This window comes from Vulpes vulpes, unplaced genomic scaffold, assembly GCF_048418805.1.
Source record: "Vulpes vulpes isolate BD-2025 unplaced genomic scaffold, VulVul3 u000000871, whole genome shotgun sequence".
NCBI lineage: Eukaryota > Metazoa > Chordata > Mammalia > Carnivora > Canidae > Vulpes > Vulpes vulpes.
Genome location: NW_027325870.1, coordinates 5,758 through 30,709, shown reverse-complemented (window position 1 = coordinate 30,709; position 24,952 = coordinate 5,758). Strand labels below are relative to the sequence as shown.

General features: G+C 40.4%; 1 protein-coding gene across 1 annotated transcript; it reads left to right on the top strand.

Moving 5' to 3' along the window:
* The first annotated feature begins 1,043 nt into the window (after positions 1-1,043).
* On the top strand, positions 1,044-3,592 carry LOC112926194 (tumor protein 63). Its single transcript, XM_072746443.1, has one exon. The coding sequence runs from the start codon at positions 1,074-1,076 to the stop codon at positions 1,428-1,430; it is 357 nt and encodes a 118-aa protein (XP_072602544.1). The 5' UTR covers positions 1,044-1,073; the 3' UTR covers positions 1,431-3,592.
* Positions 3,593-24,952: the final 21,360 nt, after the last annotated feature.

The window sequence follows — 24,952 nt, the reverse complement described above, 5'->3', positions numbered from 1 at the left end:
AAAGAATAAACTGCTACAAAGAAAATGAAAGAATGGATAAAAAATTAGGCTGTGTTTGGATGACATACTAGCATGCTACATTTAAAGATATCTAGATGGCTTTCCCTAACCTTGCTACCTGTGTGCTTCTCCAGTCTCGAAGAAGTGGGTCCTTGTGGGGTGGGGGTGGAAGCATTCTTGTTACCCTGGGGCAGAATTTAGAGTGTAAGTCTACAAGGATATTTGGAGGACATCTGATTTTGCTCCATATACAATTATTTGATGCTTCAAATCCCCTTTAGAACATACCATCCAGTGGTCTTTCTCATTCTAAATACTATGGCAGGAGGGGGAAAATACAAAGAAATAGGAGGTGGTATTTATTTATTTTAAATACCTTTTTTTTTTTTTTAAGATTTTATTTATTCATGAGAGACACACAGAGAGAGGCAGAGACACAGGCAGAGGGAGAAGCAGACTCCCTCCGGGGAGCCCGGTGTGGGACTCCATCCCAGGACCCTGGGATCACGATTTGAGCCAAAGGCAGATGCCCAACCGCTCAGCCACCCAGGTGCCCCTTAAAGACCTTCTATAGAGCTACTGAGCCCTGAACATTGTTGCCCAGTTTACTAATAAATGCATATTTTACTTTATTTTTAAATTTAAATATAGTGGACATTCAATGTTACATCAGTTTCATGAGTAGTGATCCCAAGGCTCTGCCCTATGCTTTGCTCCCGTGCACGTGGCCACTGTCTGATACCATGCAACGCTTCCACAGCATCACTGTGTGCTTCTCCTCTCAGTCGCTCCTCAGGGGACCACAGTCTCCAAAGGCTGCACAAAACCCCGTGTGACCTGTGCCAGGTCCTGACGAAACACACACAGGCCTCAGACGTCCCTTGGTCCTCCCTATGACGAAGCGGTCGTTTGGCTCGGGCTGTGAGGTCTCAGAGGCCCAAGGTGCATTTCTGTAGAATGCGCGCCCGAAGCGATGCCTTTTCGGAGCCATGGCCTGCCGCTTGAAACAGCTAACACTGGGGTTTCTGGGCGTCCCGCAGCCACAGTACACGAACCTGGGGCTCCTGAACAGCATGGACCAGCAGATTCAGAACGGCTCCTCGTCCACCAGCCCCTACAACACAGACCACGCGCAGAACAGCGTCACGGCACCGTCGCCCTACGCGCAGCCCAGCTCCACCTTCGACGCGCTGTCCCCGTCCCCCGCCATCCCCTCCAACACCGACTACCCGGGCCCGCACAGCTTCGACGTGTCCTTCCAGCAGTCCAGCACCGCCAAGTCGGCCACCTGGACGGTAAGCGCCCCCGCCCCGCCCCGCCCTGCCCCCGAGGTCTGCGCAGGGACCACCTGCCACAGCTTAGAGACCCGCGCCCTGCGCAGGGACCACCTGCCACAGCTTAGAGACCCGCGCGGGCGCCCCACGCCGTAGAGACCCGCGCCGTGGCTGCCAGCGGCCTTTTGTGGCTGGGTCTTTAACACGGAGCAGAGCGAGGAGAAGTGCCCCTGGGTGGTTAGAGCCCCGATGCGGGAGCCGAAGCCCAGGTTCTCGCTGGTTCCTAACAATGTCAGCAGATCTGTGCCTGCCTGCTTCACCCCGGGGGGTGGGGGTTGGTGTTGGGGTGGGAGGGGGTCCATCCTGCATGGGGGTGGGGGGATGGGGCTGGGGTGGGAGGGGGTCCCTCCTGCAAAAGTTTTTTTGGGAGACTCTAAAGCATTGTGCTAACAAAAAGTATCATGAGCATGGGATACGTAATTGCATGTCCAAGAATGCAGGATAGTGATCAGTCTCATTACGCTGAAGAAGTAAAAGTCCTTTTTTTTTTTTTAAGATTTTATTTATTTATTCATGAAGATTTTATTTATTTATTCATGAGACACACACACACACACAGAGAGAGAGAGAGAGAGGCAGAGACACAGGCAGAGGGAGAAGCAGGCCCTGTGCAGGGAACCCAACGTGGGACTCGATCCCGGCCTCCAGGATCACGCCCTGGGCCTAAGGCAGGTGCTAAACCACTGAGCCACCCAGGCTGCCCATAAACGTCCTGTTAGTATGCGATTAAAAAAATAAAATCGCCAAAATGGAGTAATAAATTAAAATCTCACTTTTTACCGAAGGGCGAAGTTTGCTTATACATGTAGACTCTGTAGCACGAGTCATGACTTAACTGATACTTAGGAATTTAATACATTTAGAATTTTTTTTTCCTCAAAGAAGCCTCCAAAACTGTACATCAGAGTCATCAATTAGTCCAAAGAGACTCCGATTAAATAGTTGAAAAAAAAAGGACTTTATGTATATAATGTTTCCAAGAAAACATAGAGATATTTTAAAAAATTAGAAAGGTGTAAGAATGTTTATTCTCTTTCAGAGTTTGTTTTGTAATGTATTATAAATAAAATTCATATGTAAGGGAGGAGACTTACAAGACCGGTTTTAATTACTTGATCAAAGAATGCCCAACACCAAAGTGGCATGCATGTTTTTCAAGCAACTTAAAATTTGCATGGATTATAGAAGTGCTTCCCAATATTATCACCTTATTGAGAAGTAGCTTTACAGTTGTTTTAACAGTTTTTTTTCCCCCATCTTTGGCAAATAGGTTTCTTTGGAAAGTATTTTACTTTTTATGTTACAGCATCTAGCTTGCTATAGCATTAATCCAACTGTATATCCTTTATAAAACAATCTACATTTGTGCCACTATGTCCCATGTAGTTTCACATGTGTTCCCTCATTTTGTCTTTACTTCTTAGTGAGCCAGGTAGGACACAATTTATGATTCCCATTTTCCTAGCAAGAGAAGCTTAAGAATGTGGAGGTTAAGTGACACCCCTCAAGGGACAGAGGCTTTTGTGTAGCTGGACCTATTTCTGATTGTCCCCTCCCCCACTAGATTGTGTTCTTTTTCTCCCATTCCACATCAGGATGTTCAAAATGCTCTAAAATTTTATTTTTGTGCTTTTGTTTCATGGTTTGAGAAGCGGTTCTGTCACGGTTCATATTTCAAACGTAAAGTCTGAGCCTAAAATCTGATCTTCCTCCCATGTGTTATTTATCAATTGTGTCACAGTCTTGAGTGTCTTTTATATTAATAATCCTGGAGAATGGATCCTAAAGGTGAGTAAACTTAGAGTCCATTGGCCTTAAATAAATATTGGTTGATCGATCTAAGTAATATTTTGCTGAAAACCTGCTGGAATAGCCATTTTATAAATGGAGCATGATGTGCGTTAGAATAGAGGTCGCTGCTTGGGTGTTCACAATCCCTGATCTTCCTGGCTAACAGGTTCTTGTTTGCATCCTCAGGCCAACCTCCACTATGTTAGGAATAAGCACATCGGAAGGGCTGATTGAGGCCCTTACTGAGCCCACTAATGATTGAGCATTTCCCTTCTAAAATGCTTTAAGAACCGTGGTTGTGGAGCTTGCTTCAAGTGGAACATTAAATCCCATTTCCCCTCGCCTCCCTCATCACTTCCTCATACAGAAATCTTAAGGTTTTTCTCAGATTGAACATCATTCTGAACCATCAAAGAAAGCCCCATTCTCAGAGAAGTAAATTGTGTCACAGAAAAAAAAAAAAAAAAGGCTGGGGAGACATACCTAAGTGGTAGGTTAAAAAAGAAAGAAAATGTCTTATGGAGCATACTGGTAAAATTTCCTTATGAGGGACAGCAGTGAGATCAGTACCCTGCGTGAAGGGGTAGGCAGTGCTGCAATGGGGAGGGCCCCTGTTTGGGGGCCAGAAAACCTGGATTCTAGACATGATCATCTTTGTGACTTTAGCCAAGTAACTTCGTCTTTCTCGAGTTCAGTCGGTACCTTTGTGAGAATAAGGATGAGTCCGGTGAAACCTGCTTTCTTTTCTTTTATGGTGGAGTCCTATTAAATAATCATCATAGGACATTTGTAGAAGGACTTAAGTTCTCATTATGCATTTTGCCTGCCATGAATGAACAGCCTTGATTAAGCTGTGTTGCCTTTCTTGGCTTTCTTCCAGTCTACCCTACAGATTTCATGAGACAAGGTGATTGAGTTAGATGTCCATTCTCTCCTACTAGAGTATCACATGGTGTTTAGAGTTTTAGTTTTAGTAAGTACGTTAGAAAACCATCAGTTTTCTTTTAGGCCCAAGTGCATTTCTCCTAAATTTAGGGCATCTGAGTAGCTGTTGAAATCACCTAAAAAAACCCCTAAGATCTTAGCCAAGGACACCAGCATCTTGTACACAACAGCATCTAACTCTCTGAACCAAATTATATATCTTCCCACATAGGCACAGAACCTCACTGTTTTTAAAAGTACAGTCTCACGTGTTTATTTTGTTGGGCCTCACGACTATGGCTGTTAGCCCCACTTTTCTAAATGAGGAAAGTTAGAGAAGTAAAGGTGACAAGACTGATCACCAGTCTAGGTGGGTAAGGAACCCAGGGCCCCTCACTCTCAGCTCAAGTCTCTCTGCCATCCTGTCTAGACGGCCTTTCCTCCTGGTTGATAGAAGGAGACGTACAGGGACATCCAGGCCCTGTGTGGTATGGTGCTGAAGCCCAGCTGATGGAGAACTTTTTAAATATCAGATCATATAACACCTATTTATTTGACATCTGTGCATTTGAAAGCAACTTTCCAAAATAAAATACTATCATTTAAAACTGCCCACAAACAGAAAGCAGCAGAAGCAGCTGTCATTAGGAGGAGCCACACTTACTGCATCGTCTTCTGGTAATTTTTTAATAAAAATCTTTTTAGTACCATTTTATCACTTGTCATCATCCTCTCGTGTTTTCTCTTTTAATTCTCATTTTCCTCAGACTTTTTGCCAAAATATAATTAATATCTTTACAGCATGTATGCTTATTTGCTTTCTCTATTTTTTAAATAACAAATGTGTTTCCAGTTTCTTAAACACGTGATATTTATTTTAAACTTCTTCCACCGAGATAAAATGAAGTGCGGTAACCTTTTTCCATATTCTCTATCTCACAGACATGCACACACATACGTTCAAACCCAAACCTAAACCCACCCGACTTTAGGACTTAGTTTTAGATTCCTTTCTTATTTCTATAATCTGATGGCTGCTGCTCAGAGAGGCCTCCCATGTAACATCACGAGGTGCCGGTCTACTATAGTAGCAAGGAATCATTAGCCAGGAGACAGTTGACAGAATGGTGGTTTAAAGATGGCAAGAAACTTAGGTGCAGATTTTGATTCTGCAATTTGCTAGCAGCACATGGGAGCTGGCCAAATGGGGATGTTAATACGTTCTTTATTATGGGGATTGTATGACCAGTGTCATGCTCTCATGGGCACCTGGCTTGTCATAGGCATATAAATGTTCACTGAATCTGAATTTTGATCCCTTCGTTTCATGAGTTTCCTAGTTTTGTGAGAGTTCAGTTGTGCAAGTAATAATTTGAAGCAAAGCAAAATGTTTCTACTTTTTTTTTTCGTGCTTTTGGGCTATTCACATGCATGCTCTAGCCCCAAGAGACTGATACTATCCACTATCTAAATATATGAGTAAGATAATATGGAATGATAACAGGTTGTCCTATAGGCAGACGTCTGCAGGATGGCTGTTCTGTTTTCCTATGCCTGCCCAAGTGTTTTCCTCTTTGCCAGCACAAGGAAGGGCCCTCTCCAGATTTGAATAAAAAAACTGTTGACTTCAGCATGTATTTCTCATTTTCAGTCCACCACTTCATTTATGGGGATGCCTTTTTTTTTTTAGTCACCATGTTAAATAAAGGATAACAGTGGATTTCACTTATGGAAGAGTCGATATATTGATTTGTGGTGGCGGAGTACTGGAAAGAGCCTTACGTACTCATCAGTGGGAACCATTTCAGTATTTGGTGACATATCCAAATAATGCATTACTCTGTGGCCATTGAAAAGATTCATACGTACTGACCTGGAATGCTTTTGGACTGGTGATTAAGGAAAAGATAAGCTTTCTACGGCACCTACTTGAGAATCGAGAGGTCTGGTGAGAACACCACTTCGGGGGGCAGAGTGTTCCCTCTCACTGGACTCTAGTGACCAGGGCTCTTTGTGAATATAAGTCAGTCTGTCTTGATTACCAGCCTCACACACATTTGTCAGTTTGCGAACTCTTTTTCTCATAACCCATGACCCATAGTATTATCTGGTGCAAACACTGCGAAAAGCCTCAAGTTAGTGTTTTTTGCTGTGCTTTGAGAAAAAGACCTGGCCTTTGGACATACAATCACTTTTTTTGGTATTATGATTTTTCCCTTCATAGATTTCAAGGTCTTGGAGGACAGGCCTCCTGACCCACTGCCCAGCACATTGTCCAGCATACAGCAGGCCCTTAATAAATATTAAGAAACTTTGTTTTCTCTTCATGGCTAAAGGAAGCAATTCTAGTTCCAAGTAGTGTTCCTCAATTCTGACTCTGATTGTTAACCATCCGTGAATTTGATGCTTTTCCCTCCACCCATGATTTATAGACAGCATTCTTCCTTTGCCTCTCCTGCTCATGCCAGCCTCGTGTCCTGCTCAGAGCTTTGAAGAATCTGACTTGAGCAAGTGGAGAGATTAGGGAGGTGGCATTTGAAAGGGGAACAGCCAGTTCCCCGGAGAGTTTCATTGATCCCAGCGTATCAGTCCTGCAAGCTCTCTTGCGTTGGCTTCACAGGCGAGCTGAGATGCATGCCTGTGGCCCACCCTCCCTGTCATCAGGTTACCTGTAATGTAAGACTTCCAGAATAAGGCTGCCAGCTTTGCAGAAATCTAATGCAAGCCAGCCCATTGCGTGGCCCTCTGGAATCTTGGGACTCTTAAGAATAGCCCATCAAAGGACATGATGTACAGACAAACTTTTTCACGGCGAATATGATTTATCAACTTCTTTTCACAAAGGAAACACTTTTGTCCTCAAACTTTGAGCTTTAATTGGGGCTTGAGCTGATCTCATAATCGAGTGGCTGTTAGATTTTATTGCTGAGGGACAGGAGAGAAGTCCGCTGACTTGGCTCCTGCCGGTGATACATTTGTTATCCATAATGAGGTTATTTTCACTTCCTGACATAGCTGTCCTGTAAATCTCCTGAGATACATATAGGAGTCCCTTTTTTGTGCCCCTCTCATGATAAAGAAAATAATGACACTGAATGTCATTCAGTGAATGAGCACATTCACCTATTATCTGAGCCATTTCTTAGTTTCACGGTATTGAGGAAGAATCTCCTAAAGAAAGGACTTGAAGATTCTTGGTGATGGTTCATGTTTAAATCCAACCCTTGGTTGGATTTATTTACTCATTTTTTTTAGCATTTTATTTATTGATTGATTTGTGAGAGACACAGAAAGAGAGGCAGAGACACAAGCAGAGGGAGAAGCAGGCTCCATTCAGGGAGCCCAATGTGGGACTCGATCCTGGGACCCCAGGATCATGCCCTGAGCCAAAGGCAGGTGCTCAACTGCTGAGCTACCCAGGCGTCCCCCTTGATTGGATTTAAAAGTGAATTTCCATTGCAAGACATGCTGCAGAGGTATTGTCCCCAGGGCAGAGCAGAATAACTTCATCAGTATATTTGCCCTAATTTGTTTGGATTGACTCTAGGTCAATGTATTTGTGATAAGCCAGTTTCACCTAATGTTTATGACCCTCCCATACTGTCCTGAGTGATTCGTTGAATGCACTTTAGAGTTTTTATTTAAATATAACTTTTAAAATATTTTATTTATTTATTCATGAGAAACCACAGAGAGAGAGAGAAAGAGAAAGAGAGAGAGGCAGAGACAGGCAGAGGGAGAAGCAGCCTCCATGCAGGGAGCCCTAGGTGGGACTCGATCCCAGTTCTCCAGGATCAGGCCCTGGGCTGAAGGCGGCACTAAACCATTGAGCCACCCGGGCTGCCCTAAAGATAAAAATTTTGACACTGATCTCTTATATCTAATATAATGAGAACTGACCACTTTTTTTTTTTAAGATTTTATTTATTCATGAGAAACAGAGAGAGAGAGAGAGACAGAGACAGAGACGGAGGCAGGAAGAAAAGCAGGCTCCATGCGGGGAGCCCAGTGTGGGACTCCATCCTGTGACCACGGGATCACAACCTGAGCCAAAGGCAGACACTCAACCACTGAGCCACCCAGGCATCCCAAGAACTGACCACCTATTAAAAAGAAATAAATAGCAAATTTAAATAAAGCTGGCATTTCTTTTTTTCCCACTACAAAGTTTCCTTTTTTCTCCTTGTTCTCTCTCCTGATCCTTCTTTTCCTCCCTCCTTCCCTCCCTTTTTCCCCTTCCTCCTCCTTTTTTCTCCTTCACTCTGTTATCATTAGTAGTGGTCACTTTTTTTTGTTTTGATTTTAGTTTTATAAGTATTACCAGCCACTCAGTATCTTGTTTTTTTCACTGAAGCTTTGAGTTCCTGGAATGGTGGATTAATATTAGGAAGATCATGTTATAAATCAGTCACCATGGGCATTTTCATCAAAATAGGAATTGGATCATCAGGCCCTTTTGGTTTAACAAGGCATTTTGACTAGAAAAGGGCTACCTGAGAGGCGGCAAATCCAAATGTCAGTGGGAATCAAAGATGATAATGGGGATGGCGGCAAGATGAGATCATATACGCTGTCTGCAGGGGTATGTCTTTTGCAACTCCAGCCTGTTGTCATGGGGAAAGTAGACCTGGCATTAAAATAATAATTTTTCAGAAACAGCTAGAAACCTGGATTTGCATGTAATAGCTCTAGATCTTTAAATGACAGTAGTAATATTGCTTTTAAAAAATAAGTTTTAGGGGCACATGGGTGGTTCAGTGGTTGATCATCTGCCTTGGGCTCAGGGCATGATCTCAAGGTCCTGAGATTGAGTCCCATATCAGGCTCCCTGCATGGAGCCTGCTTCTCCCTCTGCCTGTGTCTCTGCCTCTCTGTGTCTCTCATGAATAAATGAATAAAATCTTTTTTTTAAAAAAAAGTTATACAACTCTATAGACCAAACAAAACAATAGGCATGCTGAAAGAACAGTGACAAGGGAAGATTATGTGAAGTTTAAATACTGTAACTGGAAACTAGAACAAGATTCTAAGGGAAAGATTATCAGTAAATATATTTCATTCAGAAACAATAATTCTCCATCTCTTTAAAAACTTGTATAGATTAATCCCTTTCTTCAATAAATTGAGCTGGCATTTCTTTTTTCCCAGTACAAAGTTTTCTTTTTTCTCCTTGTTCTCTTTCCTGATCCTTCTTTTCCTCCATTCTTCCCTCCTTTTTTCCCTTCCTCCTTTTCTCTCCTTCACTCTTTTGCAACACACTTTCATTGAAGATTTTTTTCTTGCAATAAATGACTTTCACCTTCTCATTCCTCATAAAAATTTTACTGTATAAAAAATATAATAGTGTGCATTGTTGGATCCATTGTCTAAGGAAAAGATCTCATTTATTTGTTTTTGTTTTTATCATTAGAGAATTTATAGGACTCTATAACTTACATCTCTAAAATTGGCCAAAACTGTAACCAGAAAAGGGCGGTGAGATTGAAAGAGCTTCCAAATCAGTTTTCTCCCCTCACTGATGGCTTACTTTTAATTGGCATGTAGAAAGTGTGCTGGAACAAAAATCACCTGAAAATTGAGGTATAAACAGAGAATAGTGTCATAAGAAATTTTAATGACTCAAAAGAAATATAGTGTATCATTAAGCTTGACAAAGATCCCCTAAAATCAGCCCAGAATGATGTGAGCCATTTATGAGGAAATATTGCTATGAGTGCATATCTTTACCTGAGTTCTACACTTCTTCCACTTGCACTCCTGATATTAGCCATTTTCTTAGTACGACCAAGTCTTGCAGTGGGTTCCTATCCCCTCTGATGGTGAAGGGCAGATGTATTTTTTTCATGAAAGGGGTTAGCAATCAGCTGTCATGTCATGAGTAAAGCAACTGTGTGTAAAATAAATCCTCATAATTTTATATCAGTAGCAATTACTATGTCTACTAGGTCACCATGACTGGAAGACGACTTGAGATAACATAGCTTTCTCCACAACCACTTCCAATTCTCTGAGATGAAAGGAGAGTTTATTGTAAGGGAAAATCTTAGACTCTTTGAAGCCCTGCAGATGTTCCATAGACGTGGAACGGCTTTTAGAACAAGGGGTCCTGTAATTAGACACATGGAGGTCTAAAGGTAATGATCTTAGCAGCAGTCTCTCCTGTGGTTTTTAATAATGATTATGGCCCCATCATCAGGTTACCCTCAGGTGAAATTTAAAAGAAAATTTGATAGTAGCCAGAGATCTCATTCATTGTAGGGTAAATTAGGGAAGGATTCTCACTTTACAAATAGACTGAAATTCTCATTTTAGTTTGAATCTAATAATGAAGCCTCATGATGTCTTAGTAGAAAAGAAGACAATATAATTTGCCACTTTGCTATTGTATTACTAAGGTCTGAAGACTCTGAATGTGACTTTTGAGTGTGTTATATGTGGAATAGAGAATTTTCAAGTTCGTCAGCCATACAGGTGTTTCTTCGTGGGTTATTAATTCAGTTTTTATTTTTTGCTTTTTATGCTGTTTAACCAGCACCATCTACTAAGTCTTGTGCAAGAGTAATGAAGATGAATACTCTATTTCAAAATACTATTTTTTTTTTTTTTTTTTTGGCGGGAGAGGGAATCTTAAGCAGGCTCCCTGCTCAGCCAGTGAGCCTGATGGGGGGCTTGATCTCACAAGACAATGACCTGAGCCAACATCAAGAGTCTGATAATCAACTGAGCCACCAAGGTGCCCCCAAATTACTTTTCTTTCTACTGGTTGGTTCCCACATTGTATTAGACAGGAAGAACACAATCACTAACACTTAAGCTAAGAACACTTAGCTGAAGGGTCCTCATTTGAATCTGAGAAGTCACCTGACAGGCTCATGAAGAGTGTGGCCCATAAAATAGAGCAAGGACTCAGAGGGCAACTTTTGGGTGCTATCAAGCTTTTGAGCTGGGGTAGGTTGTTCTGTTTCTGCCCATATGTTCAATAGGTCTTACAGTATTTACTTGGCAGGATTGTTGTGAGGCCTAATTAAAGTTTATGAAGCTCTTTGGGAGCCTGAGAGATCAAATTCTAAAAACATGATATGTTATTATCTTATCCTGGATTTTTGCTTTTAGATTTACCTGCTTGAATGCTACATCAACCCATGCTTACAATTTAGTCAGTTTCCCGAGGTTTTCCATTTATAAGCAGAGATGAATAAAACAGTATCAATATATAAATCCCCAGAATTAAAAGTGGGATGAAAATATATGTTATGTGTGTGTATGTGTGTGTTTTTCTAATGTAAAATAATTTCTTTTTAAATCATGTTTAATTGGATCCTGCAACTGTTAATCAGTTAACTTTTTTCTTAGTATATTATTGATAATATTTCAGCAGAACCAATGATAAAGTTTTAAATTGTGATCATTTTATGAGATCAGTAAAAGAAAAATACTTTTTCTTAAAAATACAAAAATAAATATTTATACTTATTTATTTATAAAAATACACATATGTTACTCTAGTTGAGTAACAAAGGCATTAATTTATAATAATTATGATTTGGGCTTGAAAGATATTTCTTTCTTCTCTCTCTCCTGCTTGCTTACTTTTCCTTCTACCCTGTATGTTAAGATTTTCACATTTGTGAATATAAAGCCCTGATGCTAAAGAATATCCATTGCTTCTACCTTTTCTTTTCTTTTCTTTTCTTTTCTTTTCTTTTCTTTTCTTTTCTTTTACTATTTTGTATTTTTGGAAAAGCAAATCTCATTTTCCCATAGGAACAACATACTTATTATGGATTATATTTCTGACCAAGGACTTGTCATCAAGGAAGTCATAGATATGATTAACTATATGTCAAAAAACAAAAATCTGCTACTGTGAGCCACTGTAATAGTTTAAAATAGCAAAATAATTCTCATAATCCTATAAAACTTGCTTCAATATCTTGAATGTCTCAACATTATTAAGTTTACTTATAACTTAGAATTTTAAGTTATTTTTATGAAGTTGACTTATCTAAAACTGATATGCTGTAATAATAAACATTTTAATTAATATTTAGATATGCCAGAATTTTGATGCATTTGATGTGTAATGATCTGAGATGCCTATGTTTCTCTAAATTTTCCCTAGAAAATTAGAATGAATACTTATAAAACATCTTCCTGTTGCTAAGAAATCTTTTTTTTTAAAGATTTTATTTATTTATGCATGAGATACACACAGAGAGAGAGAGAGAAAGAGAGAGAGAGAGAGAGGCAGAGACGCAGGCAGAGGGAGAAGCAGGCTCCATGCAGGGAGCCCGATGTGGGACTTGATCCTGGGAATCCAGGATCACACCCTGAGCCAAAGTCAGATGCTCAACCACTGAGCCACCCAGGTGTCCCCTGTTGCTAAGAATTCTATTCAAAAAAGAATTCTATAGTGTTGACCAGGCTTTATTTTAAAATTTTGAATAATTTTTAAGGTATTATTAAAGATTTTGCTTATAAGGAAAAAGAAGAAAAATCTCGATCCTATTGAATTTGAAATTCTAGTTTTTGTGTATGTTTACTATTCCTGACCATCACTACTATTTCCAAAGCAGAACGGTCTTGAAAAGATAAAATGTTTCCAAAAGCAAGTGTTTACAAGAAAGGCTATTCGTACTCATGAAGTGAACTCTGTTCCTTTGCTTTAGTAATGGATCTTTGAGGATTCAAGTTGTATATTCGACCCAGGATTTGGTGCTTACCTTGAAATATTATCAATTCGAATTTATCACCTACCCTCACTCTTTTGACCTTCTGTACAAAAACATGGAATTTGTGCATAAGGCTTTTGGGAAATGGTGTTTGATAGTTAGATGAAGCAGATTTATCAGTAAGTACATTACAAAGTATTTTCATAATACAAATTTGGAGTAATTTTTTTTATACTTCCACAGTTAGGATGGATGTGCAGAGAATGTATCCTATTATGATCATTAATAATTTCTTCTTAAACTAACCCACATAGATAACTAACCTATTTCTCCTTTGCTATACTTATGTAAGTATGAGTCAATGCACACTTGTTTAAAATGGCTTACCTTTATTCCCTTTGAGTTCAGAAGGGTACCTGACAAATAACCATTTTAATCAGCTTCTGAAAAATCTTATCCTCCACCTCTAAGAGTTACCATAGGTAACTCATTCTTTAGGCTTATATTGTTCTTTCATAGTATTCACTGGTAATGGACCATATTGACATTTATCCTCGAAGACTATAGCTTACACTTTTATATTTAGGTGTAACAAAAGCATTTTTTTGCAGGTATGTTTATTTTATGCCTGAAGGTCATCACGTAATTTAATAAACAGTGACTCATCTATGCATTTTTTTTTTTTTTTTTGGTATAAAAGCTAGAATGGGAGCTATTCTAGTGAGGGGGAACTGAAGGTCTAGATAAAAGAAGATGTCTCAGCTGCAGAACCTAAAGGAAATATAGACTCCTTCCAGGCTAGTTTCCTACTCAAGAAGCATTAAAAGGATAGCTATTTGTTTTTTTTTTTTTAATTTTTTTTAAATTTATGACAGTCTCTCTCACACACACACACAGAGAGAGAGAGAGAGAGAGAGAGAGAGAGAGGCAGAGACACAGGCAGAGGGAGAAGCAGGCTCCATGCACCGGGAGCCCGACATGGGATTCGATTCTGGGTCTCCAGGATCACGCCCTGTGCCAAAGGCAGGCGCCAAACCGCTGCGCCACCCAGGGATCCCAAGGATGGCTATTTGTTAAAGTTCCCATAATGTATTCATATCTCAGCAGTGATTTCTTGCCTAGTGCCCCATGGTTTCAGCTATAATGCTTCTCTTTGCACAAATGTTGGAGGTGTAGGTAGAATTGTGCTGAGAAGAGTCCCTTTGTTAAGTTTTTATAGAATCTTCTTTCAGCCTCTACCCAAGTATAATCATCATCTTGGATACTTGGGGATTAGGAGCAAGGAGGGGGAAGGCCAATCAAAAGGAAGAAGAGCAGAGAGTGGGAGAGAACATGGTTTGTTTGAAAACATCAAGTGGATTCTTCTGGGAAAGTATCATGTGCACTCTTGGTTAGTTGGGTGTTATCTAAGATGCCTTAATAGTATATTTTCATAATGTGGACTTTATAAAAAATATTTTATTTATTTATTCATGAGAGACACAGAGAGAGAGGCAGAGACACAAGCAGAGGGAGAAGCAGGTTCCCTATAGGGAGCCTGATGCAGGACTCGATCCCAGGACCCCAGGATCATGCCCTGAGCTGAAGGCAGACACTCAACCACTGAGCCACTGAGGCGTCCCTATAATATGGACTTCTAAAATGAGGAGAAGAGTCAAACCAGTTGAAACTGAATGTTAAATTCCATCTCAAATCTTGACTTCCTTGATTAATGCATTCTGTAATCTACTAGATATTTTTGCTTCCAAGAGTGAGAACGTGTATCTCTTATTTCCTGCAGTTTTCTTCGGAGGGTTGACTAAGTTATTTCAGGAAAGGAGAAGAAAGGGGGCTTCTTATTTTCTTTTACCTAGCGAGTCTTATTCTTTTTTGAGGAATCTGCATTTTATACCCAAACTAGGTGATCTTAGTCAATACAGTAAGTATGTCATTCTATATACTTTTCTTCTAAATGCTTTGAAATTTCCAGGAAAGAGGGTCTCCATAATTGTCTGCTGGTATTGTAGTGAAATAAAGACAAGTAATACAATTTCCAGGTCTGTTTTCTGTGTGAAATACTGATGGTTTGACTTTGGTAGGTGTGAGGCTTAGCTCTTCAGTTAGTGCCACAATGTAATTGAAGCAGTATTTTAAGATAGATGCATTTTTAAAATGTTTTATGTTCTTTTTACCCATTAGCAATATTCTTTTATTATAATTACTTGTAAATCTAAGCTTTCCTTCCCGCTGTCTCAGAATACAACCTAGCTTTACAGAATTTCATAGAGTCTGCCTTTGAGGGTCATGTTGAGTATCTTACAAGGAGATGACCAGAGCTGCTTGGACATCTTTTGTCACTGATCTCAGTAGAGGGTCAGTTGTGCTCAGAATGTGGAGATTGTCAGGACAAAATAAAAGTGTAAGGGGATTAAAAAAAAAGTATAAGGGGATTAGAATGGATATATTTTGCCTGGGTACTGCCCACACTGTTGTATGAGCAGTGTGAGAGGTTATATCCTTCTAAACTTGCTTACAAGCATTCCCAAACTAGCAGATTTTCTTTTTAAAAATGACTTGACAATTTGTTTTGAAGTTGTCACTTGGGCATATGGTTGTGGGGCACAGATTAGCTCCTAATTTATAGCTCTCTAAATGTGTTTGACATTGGAATTTAGACTTTGGAAGCAAAAAAAAAAAAAAAAGGAATACTTTGAAACATTTAAGCTATTAGAATAGGAGATTTATCTCTTTTCCATCAATTCCTGGTTTAAGATGGAAATGTTTTCTCGACTGCTAACTTTCAGTGAAATGTGATATTGGTACTTGCAGTCTATCATTTTTAGTTATCTTACAGGGCTGACGGTTACATATACTGTGACCATCCTAGTAGGTATCCAGCACATCTTTGCCTTTTCCTGAAAACAGTGACCATGGCTCTTTTCCTAAGATGAGGACAAGTAAAAGTGCCTAAGGAGGCAGGGTGATGAGTGGAAAGAATTCAGTCTTTGTGGATAGAATAGACCTGGGGTTGAATTCCTCCTCTCTCTATCTATGTGGCCTTGGGCAAGATACTCCCTAGAGCAGCTTCTTCATCCCTAAAATGGGAATAATACATCTTTAGGTAACACTTTATTGATAGGATTAAATATAATGGCTGTAAAGTGCCTAACACTGTACCTGGTCAATGGTGATTTTTAATTGGATGGGTCATAGATTTAGGATTAGAATTTAAACTAAAGCCACCACACTCATGGATTCCTTAGGAACTGTAGTAGGGAATCCTCTTTATGGGGTAACTCTAGCTTCTGGTGCCACCACTTTATGGTGGAGGTGATAACATTAGAAGAGTATTTTAAAACTTTTATCATGATTAGGAGCAGAGGAAAATGAATCTCTACCTTGGCATCCTGAGGGTATAATCTGAGTTGGTCCTGATGCTTAGAAGATATACACTTTCTGGGCTTTTGTTTTGTTCCTGTAAAAGATTTCATTTTTTTTTCATTTTAATATCTTTAAATATAAATATTTCTACCCCGTATCTAAAAAAAAAAAAAAAAAAAAAGTCTTTAAAATGTTAACTCCCGAAAGTTAAGTAGCATTTATCTTGTGGCTTTGAGCTACATACTGCCATGTGTATTTCTGATGTATAAATACCTTAAACAATTGTTGAAGAAGAACAATTTTTGAGGTAAATTAATGTACTCTGGAAGACAGCACTGAGAAGTAATTATTTTTACAGCCTCAACCCTAACATAGCTAGGACCCATGCTATGAAAAGGTAATATTGTTATTCAGTTGCACAGATCTCCTTTATTGCCAGTTTTTCTGAATCTAGCCTTGTTTCTAGACACTCTAGACTTGTTTGGATGGCCTGAGAAGGCCCAGTCTCCACAAAAAAAGAGGAAGTCACAGGGCAGCAGATTTAGCTCAACGTGAAGAACCGACTGGGTTCTACAGGGTTGGAATGCACTGCCTCCAGTGGTCGTGAGCTCAGCCACCAGGTGTGTGAAAGCAGGTGGGACCCTTGACTCAAATTTTAGATGAGAGAATGAATCCAGTAGCCTCTGGAAGTTCCTTTGAATTAAAAAATCTGTGCATCCAGACGGGATAGTCCCCTGTGGCTGGAAAGAAAGAGAAGGCCAGCAATGGATGACCTGCTCCGTGCCAAGCAGTTGGTGAAACAGGGAAGAGAGCAGACTTTCCAGACAGGCCATGGGGGAGGAACACGAGGGCAAGCAAGCCTGCTTCTGCCCTCCCAGGACAGCAACCCCACTCTCTGCCTGAAGCTGTGGTCGTGTATGGGAGACTGCACAAGTTAAAACTCAGAAGGTAGGATGAGGCCAGCCTATGCAGATCAAGGCACTTGGACTGTGTCCCACGCGCAGTGTGCTGACACGGAAGACTTCTCGAGCACAGGGATTATCGTGCTCAGATCCGTACACAAAGCCCACTAATCCAGCAGTGTGTGGAGGACGGGTGAAGAGAGATGGGAATAAAGGAAGCAGCTTGGAAAATGCTAGATTGTGCAGGCACTCAGTGGTGGGCCTGAGCGCTCCCCCGTGATATGGGGCCTGTGAGGTGGGAAGGGCAGGCCTGAGGGAGCACCGGAGTCAGCTGTGGAAGTCCCTGCTCCCGGGGGCCGCGCAGGGAGCCGAGGAAGGAGCTGAATGAGGAGCTCTCTCACCGGAGGGTCTGTTAGTAAGGGGCTGGCAGCCATTTTTCGGCTGGAGCTTTTGCAGATCACGTAGGCTCCCTGCTGCCTCCATTTCCTCATCTTTCAAAGAAGGATCATGACACCGACCCCCAGGCTTGCTGTGAGGGTCAAGTGAGATGACAAGGGGCAAACCCTCGAGTTTGTAAACCCTGAAGTCCCTCCCCGTGCAAACCATGGCTGCTGTCCTGGGGTGGAAGCAGCAGGTAAGCCTGGTAGCTTCCTGTCTTGCAAAATTAACGTTCACGTCCTTTTACTGAAGTTCAAGCTGAAGGTGCTGCCTGAATGAGATGATTATTATCCAGCCTATTTCAAAACTTCCTGCCGTGTTCTCTCTCACCCCTGGTAACAAAAGCCAGAGGCCTACTAGCCTCCAGACACTTGACCCTCCTGCTTTTCCTCTCTCCCTGAGGAGAAAGCCAAGTAGCCTTTAGAATAGAATTCACACTCCTCCCCGGGCCGACGGAGACTGCTGGCTGTGGGAGATAAGGACCTTTTCGTAACTGGGGTGTGCTGGTTGCTTATGTAGCGTTTTCTCATTAGGATGACTGCTGTCACTCAGATCGCATTGCCCCTTCTCACGGTGCTTGAGCACAGACACATTACCATGTGTGCCTAGGTCAGAAGCCATCCCTTCCAGGGACTGATTTCCCCTTGAAGCACTGGTGAGGGGAGAGGCCCTTGTCAGAATTCTCATGACTGAATCATTGCCATGAGCTAATGTCTCCAGCTTCATGAGTCACTGCTGGCCCAGGCATCAGTTTTGTAGGTCAGAGAAATGAAGACGCAAGTGAGACTCCCCTGTTGTCCTTAGCACGCATGGGGGAAGGCAGGCAATTGTCAGGCTGGAGGCCTTTTGGAAATCAGATGTTTGGTCTTCTCCGTAAGGACATAAATTAGTGGAAGCGTTTAAGAGTTAATAATAATATTTCAAAAATCCTCTAATTTTTGTGTGTGTTTTGTTTTGCTTTAGGCAAAGTAGGTGAAATGATGTGTTTGGGAGATGAATGTTCTTGTAATAGGCAAGATATAGCTTGCAGGAGAACATCTGTAACCAACCCATTCTGCATGAGACAGGGCCAAGGCTTGTTTGTGTTTTAGTGCCTGTTCGAACATGTCTAATTTTAAAAAGATTTATAAAGTTTTAGAGGATTCTCCTTAAAATATCATTTCTTCACATAGCAAGTATATGCATTAATAGCCTACTGGCTAAAATATATACCCTCATGGAGTGTATGTACGCAGTGCCAACATTGAGCCATATGGTATAAAAATAGCTGCCGATCTGAAGTGGATGTAGAAAATATTAGGAATATCAGGAACGGTTCATGAATCTACCTGTTAATTTAGCAATAGGTGCAAAGAAATTATGCTTTCCAGATTTTTTATGTTTCTGATAGATTTTATAGAAAACATAATGAGAGAAATACTTGGATATTTGCTCCCAAATATTCAGGGTTATTGCTCAAATATTGATCAAAAAGACGGTAACAGAAGGGGGTACAGAAGTTCGTAAGGGGGAATAAGATTAAGTGTCGTCAATAGCAGTTAAACAACAGGATTTTTAATTGTCTTTGCCTGTCTCTGTGCTTTGTTTTTATTGTGTGTGTGTATATATATATATATATATATGCAGACACATCATATACATATGATGTCCATAATCATATATATACATATATATGTAATTTATGTACATATTCTTATATATGTGTATAATATATGTAGTACATATATATGTATACACATGTATATTATATATACATTATATATGTACATATGCATTTTGTATTGTATGTGCATATATATGTGTATACACACACACACACACACACACACACACACACACACACACATAGGTAATACCCTGTGGTGGGGAGAGAAACTGGGAAACCTACTTGCTTTTTTGCTTTTTTTGTTTTTTTGTTTTAAGATTTTATTTATTCATGAGAGATACACACACACACACACACACACACACACACACAGAAAGGGAGAGGCAGAGACACAGGCAGAGGGAGAAGCAGGCTCCATGCAGGGAGCCTGATGTGGGACTCGATCCTGGGACTCCAGGATCACATCCTGGGTTGAAGGCAGCACTAAACCTCTGAGCCACCCGGGCTGCCCTGTTTTTGTTTTTTAATAGACATTATTTACATACCTTCTTAAGTCTTTGTGCTTTAAAAAGTAATAACATTTTATGGCAGTGATCTGCTTCTTGACAAACCTTTTGAGAAGAAGGTTGGGTGTCTGTGCTGTAATTCATAACAAATACTCAGGGTTTACAAGAAAGACGGTTCTTCCCCCACGACTCCTGCAGCCCATCCTATTTTCCCTCGCCTTCCCCCTTCTGGTTCCTTTTTTGTTCTGTCAAGGAAATAGGCTGCATGGATAAAAGGGCAGAGAAAGCAAGGAAAGGATAGGGAGTTGTAAGAAAAATAGTCAGGAAACTTCCCAAGCTTCACATGTAGTAGTTTGTTTCAGCAAAATGAATCTTTTCAGATTCTAAAAGGGAAATTGGTATCATGAAAGTTTCCCTACCCACAAAACTGAACTTTTTCATTCTTTCTGAGGCATCAGTAAGCATTATATGCATGAAGGACAGGTGTTGCCCTCTGTATTAGAAAATTCAGAAGCGTTTTGTCACTTAAATTTTGATTATATTTGATCAGTTTCTTGGAAAAGGCGTTAGTTTGCATGTGGAAGCTTTTGTTAATACATATTTTAAAAATGATTTTTTTGGACACCAAAATGTTAACAATGGATCTCTCTAAGAAACAAAACTATACATGTTGTTCGTTTTAACTATTTTTCCATTTTCAATTTTTAACTTTTTTGGTATATCAAGACACAATTTTTTAGGGGAATTATTCTTTTAAAGATTTTACTTATTTATTTGAGAGAGAGAGAGAAAGAGAGAGAGAGAGAGCATGAGCCGGGGGCAGAGGCAAAGGGAGAGGGAGAAGCAAGGAGCTGGATGCGGGGCTGAGCAAGGAGCTGGATGCGGGGCTCACCCCAGGACCTTGGAATCCTGACCTGAACCAAAGGCAGACACTTAACTGACTGAATCACATAGGCACCCCTTTTTGAGGGGAAATATTAATAAAATGCAGTATCAAGGAACTATATAGAGATAAGGATCTGAGTGAAATATCCCAATTAAAAATAGAATATTTTATTTATTTTACCAGTAAGTTTTAAGAAATTTCAGCTATGTGGAGATCTCAGTAATTATATGAAAAACAGCATTAATTTTTTTCTTGCAATATTCCAAATTTTATCTTTGCAGAAACTTTAGCATAATTACCCACCCAAAGTGGGATGACCAAGCATACACTTATTGTTGTCATAATATTTCCCATCTGATGCTTCATGTGTTTTATATGCTGTGTCTATGCACTCATATCTCCAAGTACCTTTGTTGAAGCTAAGTCGGAGGCCCCAAATCAGTAGGGTCCCGATTGTTGCAGTTCGCTAAACAACACCTTTAGTGTCAAAGCTCGTTTCTTAACACCAAAAGGTACAATTTGAAGAAAAACGTGCGTAATCCATAGTTTACAAGTTGGGGTGATGAAACTAGTTACCAGAGCCCTATGGGACTCAATTTCCTCCTCTTTCAGATGTAAATGACCTTGCTTGCGGGATATTCAGAGTACAGTATGTGATGCCCATAGTCCAGTGCCTGCCACCGAGCAGGCCCTTGATCAATCAGCCTTGTGATTATTAGACCTAGATGCTGTAGGGTAATCATATTAATAGATAGGTAAGCTCGCCTTCTTCAAAGAGCTCACAGTCTATCAGGCAAACTGATAAAGCTAGCTGTAATTCAGTGTGACAGGTGCTATAATCTGTCTGGAATGTCCCCCTACCCACCACCCTCCTCGTCAGCCAGACAGACTCCTACTCATCCTCTAAAACTCACTGAAAGCTGTAATTGTAGATGAAGCTTTTCCTTGGCATATCCCTCCCCCTGACATGCGCGTGCACACGTGCACATACACACTCACACTCAGGGGTTCCTTCTCTATGTTCACTACGGTTGGTATACGTAATCGGAATCCCAGTGTATGGCACGTATGTCTCACGATTACCATGTGAACTCACAGGCTATAGCTTTTTCATCTTTATATCTGAGTGCTGGAACATATAATGGGTCTCAACAGATATTCGTTGGAGAATATTCCTTGTCTGAACAAGGTGTGATACAGCACAGAAAGCAGACCAATTTGCCCAGCCTCCCAGAGGAGTTAACATTTAAAGCTGGCTCTCCAGAGACGAGCAAGGTCTTGCAGCGTGGGAGAAGGAGAAAGGACGTTCCAGATAGAGGATCCAGGTGAGTAACAGCATGGACATGGAAACATGCTGTGTTAAGTGTCAGAGGAGGAAATAGGTATACCTGGACCAGGCAATTTGGAGAGAACCAGAAAGGAGCAGGAAATGGGGCTGGGGCGAAGTTCACAGAGCCAGCCTGAGAGGGGCTCTGAATCATCTCTTGGAGTTTGCCTTCAGTCTTGCAAGCACTGAGGAGGCATGGAAGGACCGTGAATGGGGCAGCAGTGGTGTGGAGGCAGGAAGACTGAAGGCAGAGACGATGATTGGGTGGCTGTTGTAATAATCAGATCAGAGATAAGTGCTTGGGAAATGCAGGTCAGTGTGGGGTTTGGAGCGGATTCGGAGTATACGGTGCAGAGACAGAAACTCACTCTCCCTGGTTGGGGTTGTTTTGACTACTAACATAGCATTTTCTGCAGAGTTGATTTAGAGCTGCTTTTAATCATGACTACGGTAACAAAGGCGTCGATGATATATTCCTGAAACATTAGGGGAGGTTTGGGTGCAAGGCTTTACTTTTTTTTCTCTTGAATTAGTCTTCGCTATTTATCCTATTGCTTTTGTGTGTGTGAGAAAGTACCCACATGTCTGTAGTGGCCAGATTAAAAAAAAAAAAAAACACTTCCTGTTCTGTCTGCTTCTGCCTTTCATTGGAAATGTCTGGGAGGAAGTTTTATTGATTGAAGAAGGAAGAGCTCTTGCCAGGGAGCCAGTGATTGCCTTGATGGCTTTGACCAGGCCATTCTGCTGCTTTGGGCCATGATTTTCTTATCTATGAAACAAACATTTTGAACTAAATATTTAAGCCTTATTCCTATTTCTTATCCTAGATGTGAGAATTAACACTTCGGGCCTTTTACTGAGCAAAAATAATATATTTAACAGTAGCTCAAAGAAAACAGAGGCATCTTTTACTCCAGTTTGGGGCGTAATGAAAAACAATCAATGCTATTTTATAGTCAACCATTAGAAAAATGTATTTGTGCTTTAACACATGGTTGGCCCTCAACAATCAGTGAATTGAGTTATAAAGTCTCTTCATTCCCCTTGCTGACCATTAGGGTTCATGAATTTATTACAAGGGATATTTATTGTTAAAAGACTACTTTTATTTTTTTTTTTTATTTTTTTTATTTATTTATGATAGTCACAGAGAGAGAGAGAGAGGCAGAGACACAGGCAGAGGGAGAAGCAGGCTCCATGCAGGGAGCCCGACGTGGGATTTGATCCTGGGTCTCCAGGATGGCGCCCTGGGCCAAAGGCAGGCGCTAAACCGCTGCGCCACCCAGGGATCCCAGACTACTCTTATTTTTACTGATACACAATAAAGGATTCAAAATTCTTTACAGGTACCATATTTCTAGGCCTTGCTGTAGGAATTGGACCAAAAGAGGATATTTTGTAAATCACCTGCCTAGAAACCCAAGCATCTGAAAAGAGGGATCAGGAAATCAATTTCATGCTTCTTCCTGCTTTAGTGCCTGAAATGTGCTGTTTCTGAGAAACATGCTACCCAGATTGCTTTAATTGATACTAAATATAATACGATTAAGAGCTTTAAGCATTTATTTAGAAAGCTAGATTCATGTAAAGAAGTTAGAATTGACTGGCAATCTTTACAGAACCTGCTTCTCTTTCTTGTCTCCCTGATTATTTGACCCACATATGAAGGGAGGGAAAGGAACAGATAGAGAAAAGTGCGTGTATTATTTTAAAGGTATAACGAGACAGTTTTTGGAGCAACTTCTTTGAAAATTAGTTCATTCCATTTCTTAACTAAATTGCGTGTCAACGATTTCTACAACCTCTGACAGTTTTCTTCAAATATTTGCCCTTTTTTCCCCTTTAATTAACAAACCAAAATGTAACCTTCACTTTTTTTCAACCAAGTAAACTCTTTTTCCGGGGTAGATTTGTATTCATTGCACAGGCATACCTCACCTGACATACAGTCTCTCTTTGTACCATTCAGGAGTTGTTAGTACTGTGTTAAGTATGAGCTAAACGGTCAACCTTCATTTTCTTGGACTCTGGAAGGAAAGGCAAGTGGCTATTTAGTGGGATTAGAATAGGATGTGGGGATAGGGGGTTGATGAGAGAGTATCAAACTATTATTGAGGCAAAGACAGTCTGGCATATCTGAAGTTCAGATTTTAGATCTGACAAAGGGAATCTGGGTGGTGAAGAAAGCTAGACCTTTATAAATTATAGTTAAGAGCTACCCTTTTAACAGTCTGCCACAGTTCTTGATACAAAGGATTGATAACTTGTGGGTTTGCAAAACAAAACAAAAAGCCATCTACTTTTCAATTTGATTTATAGTCTCTCCCATTTTCATGGCAAGGGTTAGGGACAAAGTTCATTTTATCACACTAAAGAAATACTCTGAAGCCATCTGGAAATTGGATATCAGCATTTATTATTATTATTTTTATTATTTTTTTGGAGTAAAACCTTGCAGTTTAGAAATAGGGTTGAAAAGTCATTAGCATATTTCCTTTTTCATAAGAGTGAGTTTGTGTCACGGACCTCAGTGATGTATTTATTCATTTCAAATATATTTTTATTTGTTTTACATGTGTCATTTCCCTTTACATAGCATGCAATTTTGTTCTTGTTTTGTTGTGTTTACCACTTGAGTGAAGGATGGACAAGGTAAGGTCTCTGTCTAGAAGTTCATAGCCTTCTGGCTGGGAAGACAAATGAACACCTATAATTATAATAAAGAAATTAATACGTGTCACAAGAAAAAATAGAGATAAATACATTTTCTCTGGGCTTTGAAAGAATCAGAGAGTGTATAGACAATCGGTAAATACTGTTGGGATAAAAGAATGAGTGTGTAAAAGTAGAATGGACACCACTTACAAGGTCTGGTACAATTAAGACACAAAATGATCATATAGAACTCTGTAAGGGTAAAAATACTATATATAATTATTCTACTACACTACTAGGGAAACGGAAAAAATCTGAAAGTTTCTCTACCTGCTTTTTCTGGAAGAGATGGGCCAGAAGTGCTCACTCAGAGGAGCAGGCTGTCCTTATGGTGTCTGTGTGGTTTCCTTTCTCAGTGCCAAAGCTGCCAGCTCACCCTGAAATGAAAACGGATAGGGACTTCAGAGCTGAGTTAGGTGAGAAGAGTCTTGTACCCTCTGTCACAACAACAACAAAAACCCTTGTGATTTCAAAGGGGGGGATAGTTATTT

What these genes read in the sequence shown, in the direction of transcription:
- LOC112926194 (XM_072746443.1), top strand. Translation starts at nt 1,074, where the DNA reads ATGGACCAGCAGATTCAGAACGGCTCCTCGTCCACCAGCCCCTACAAC.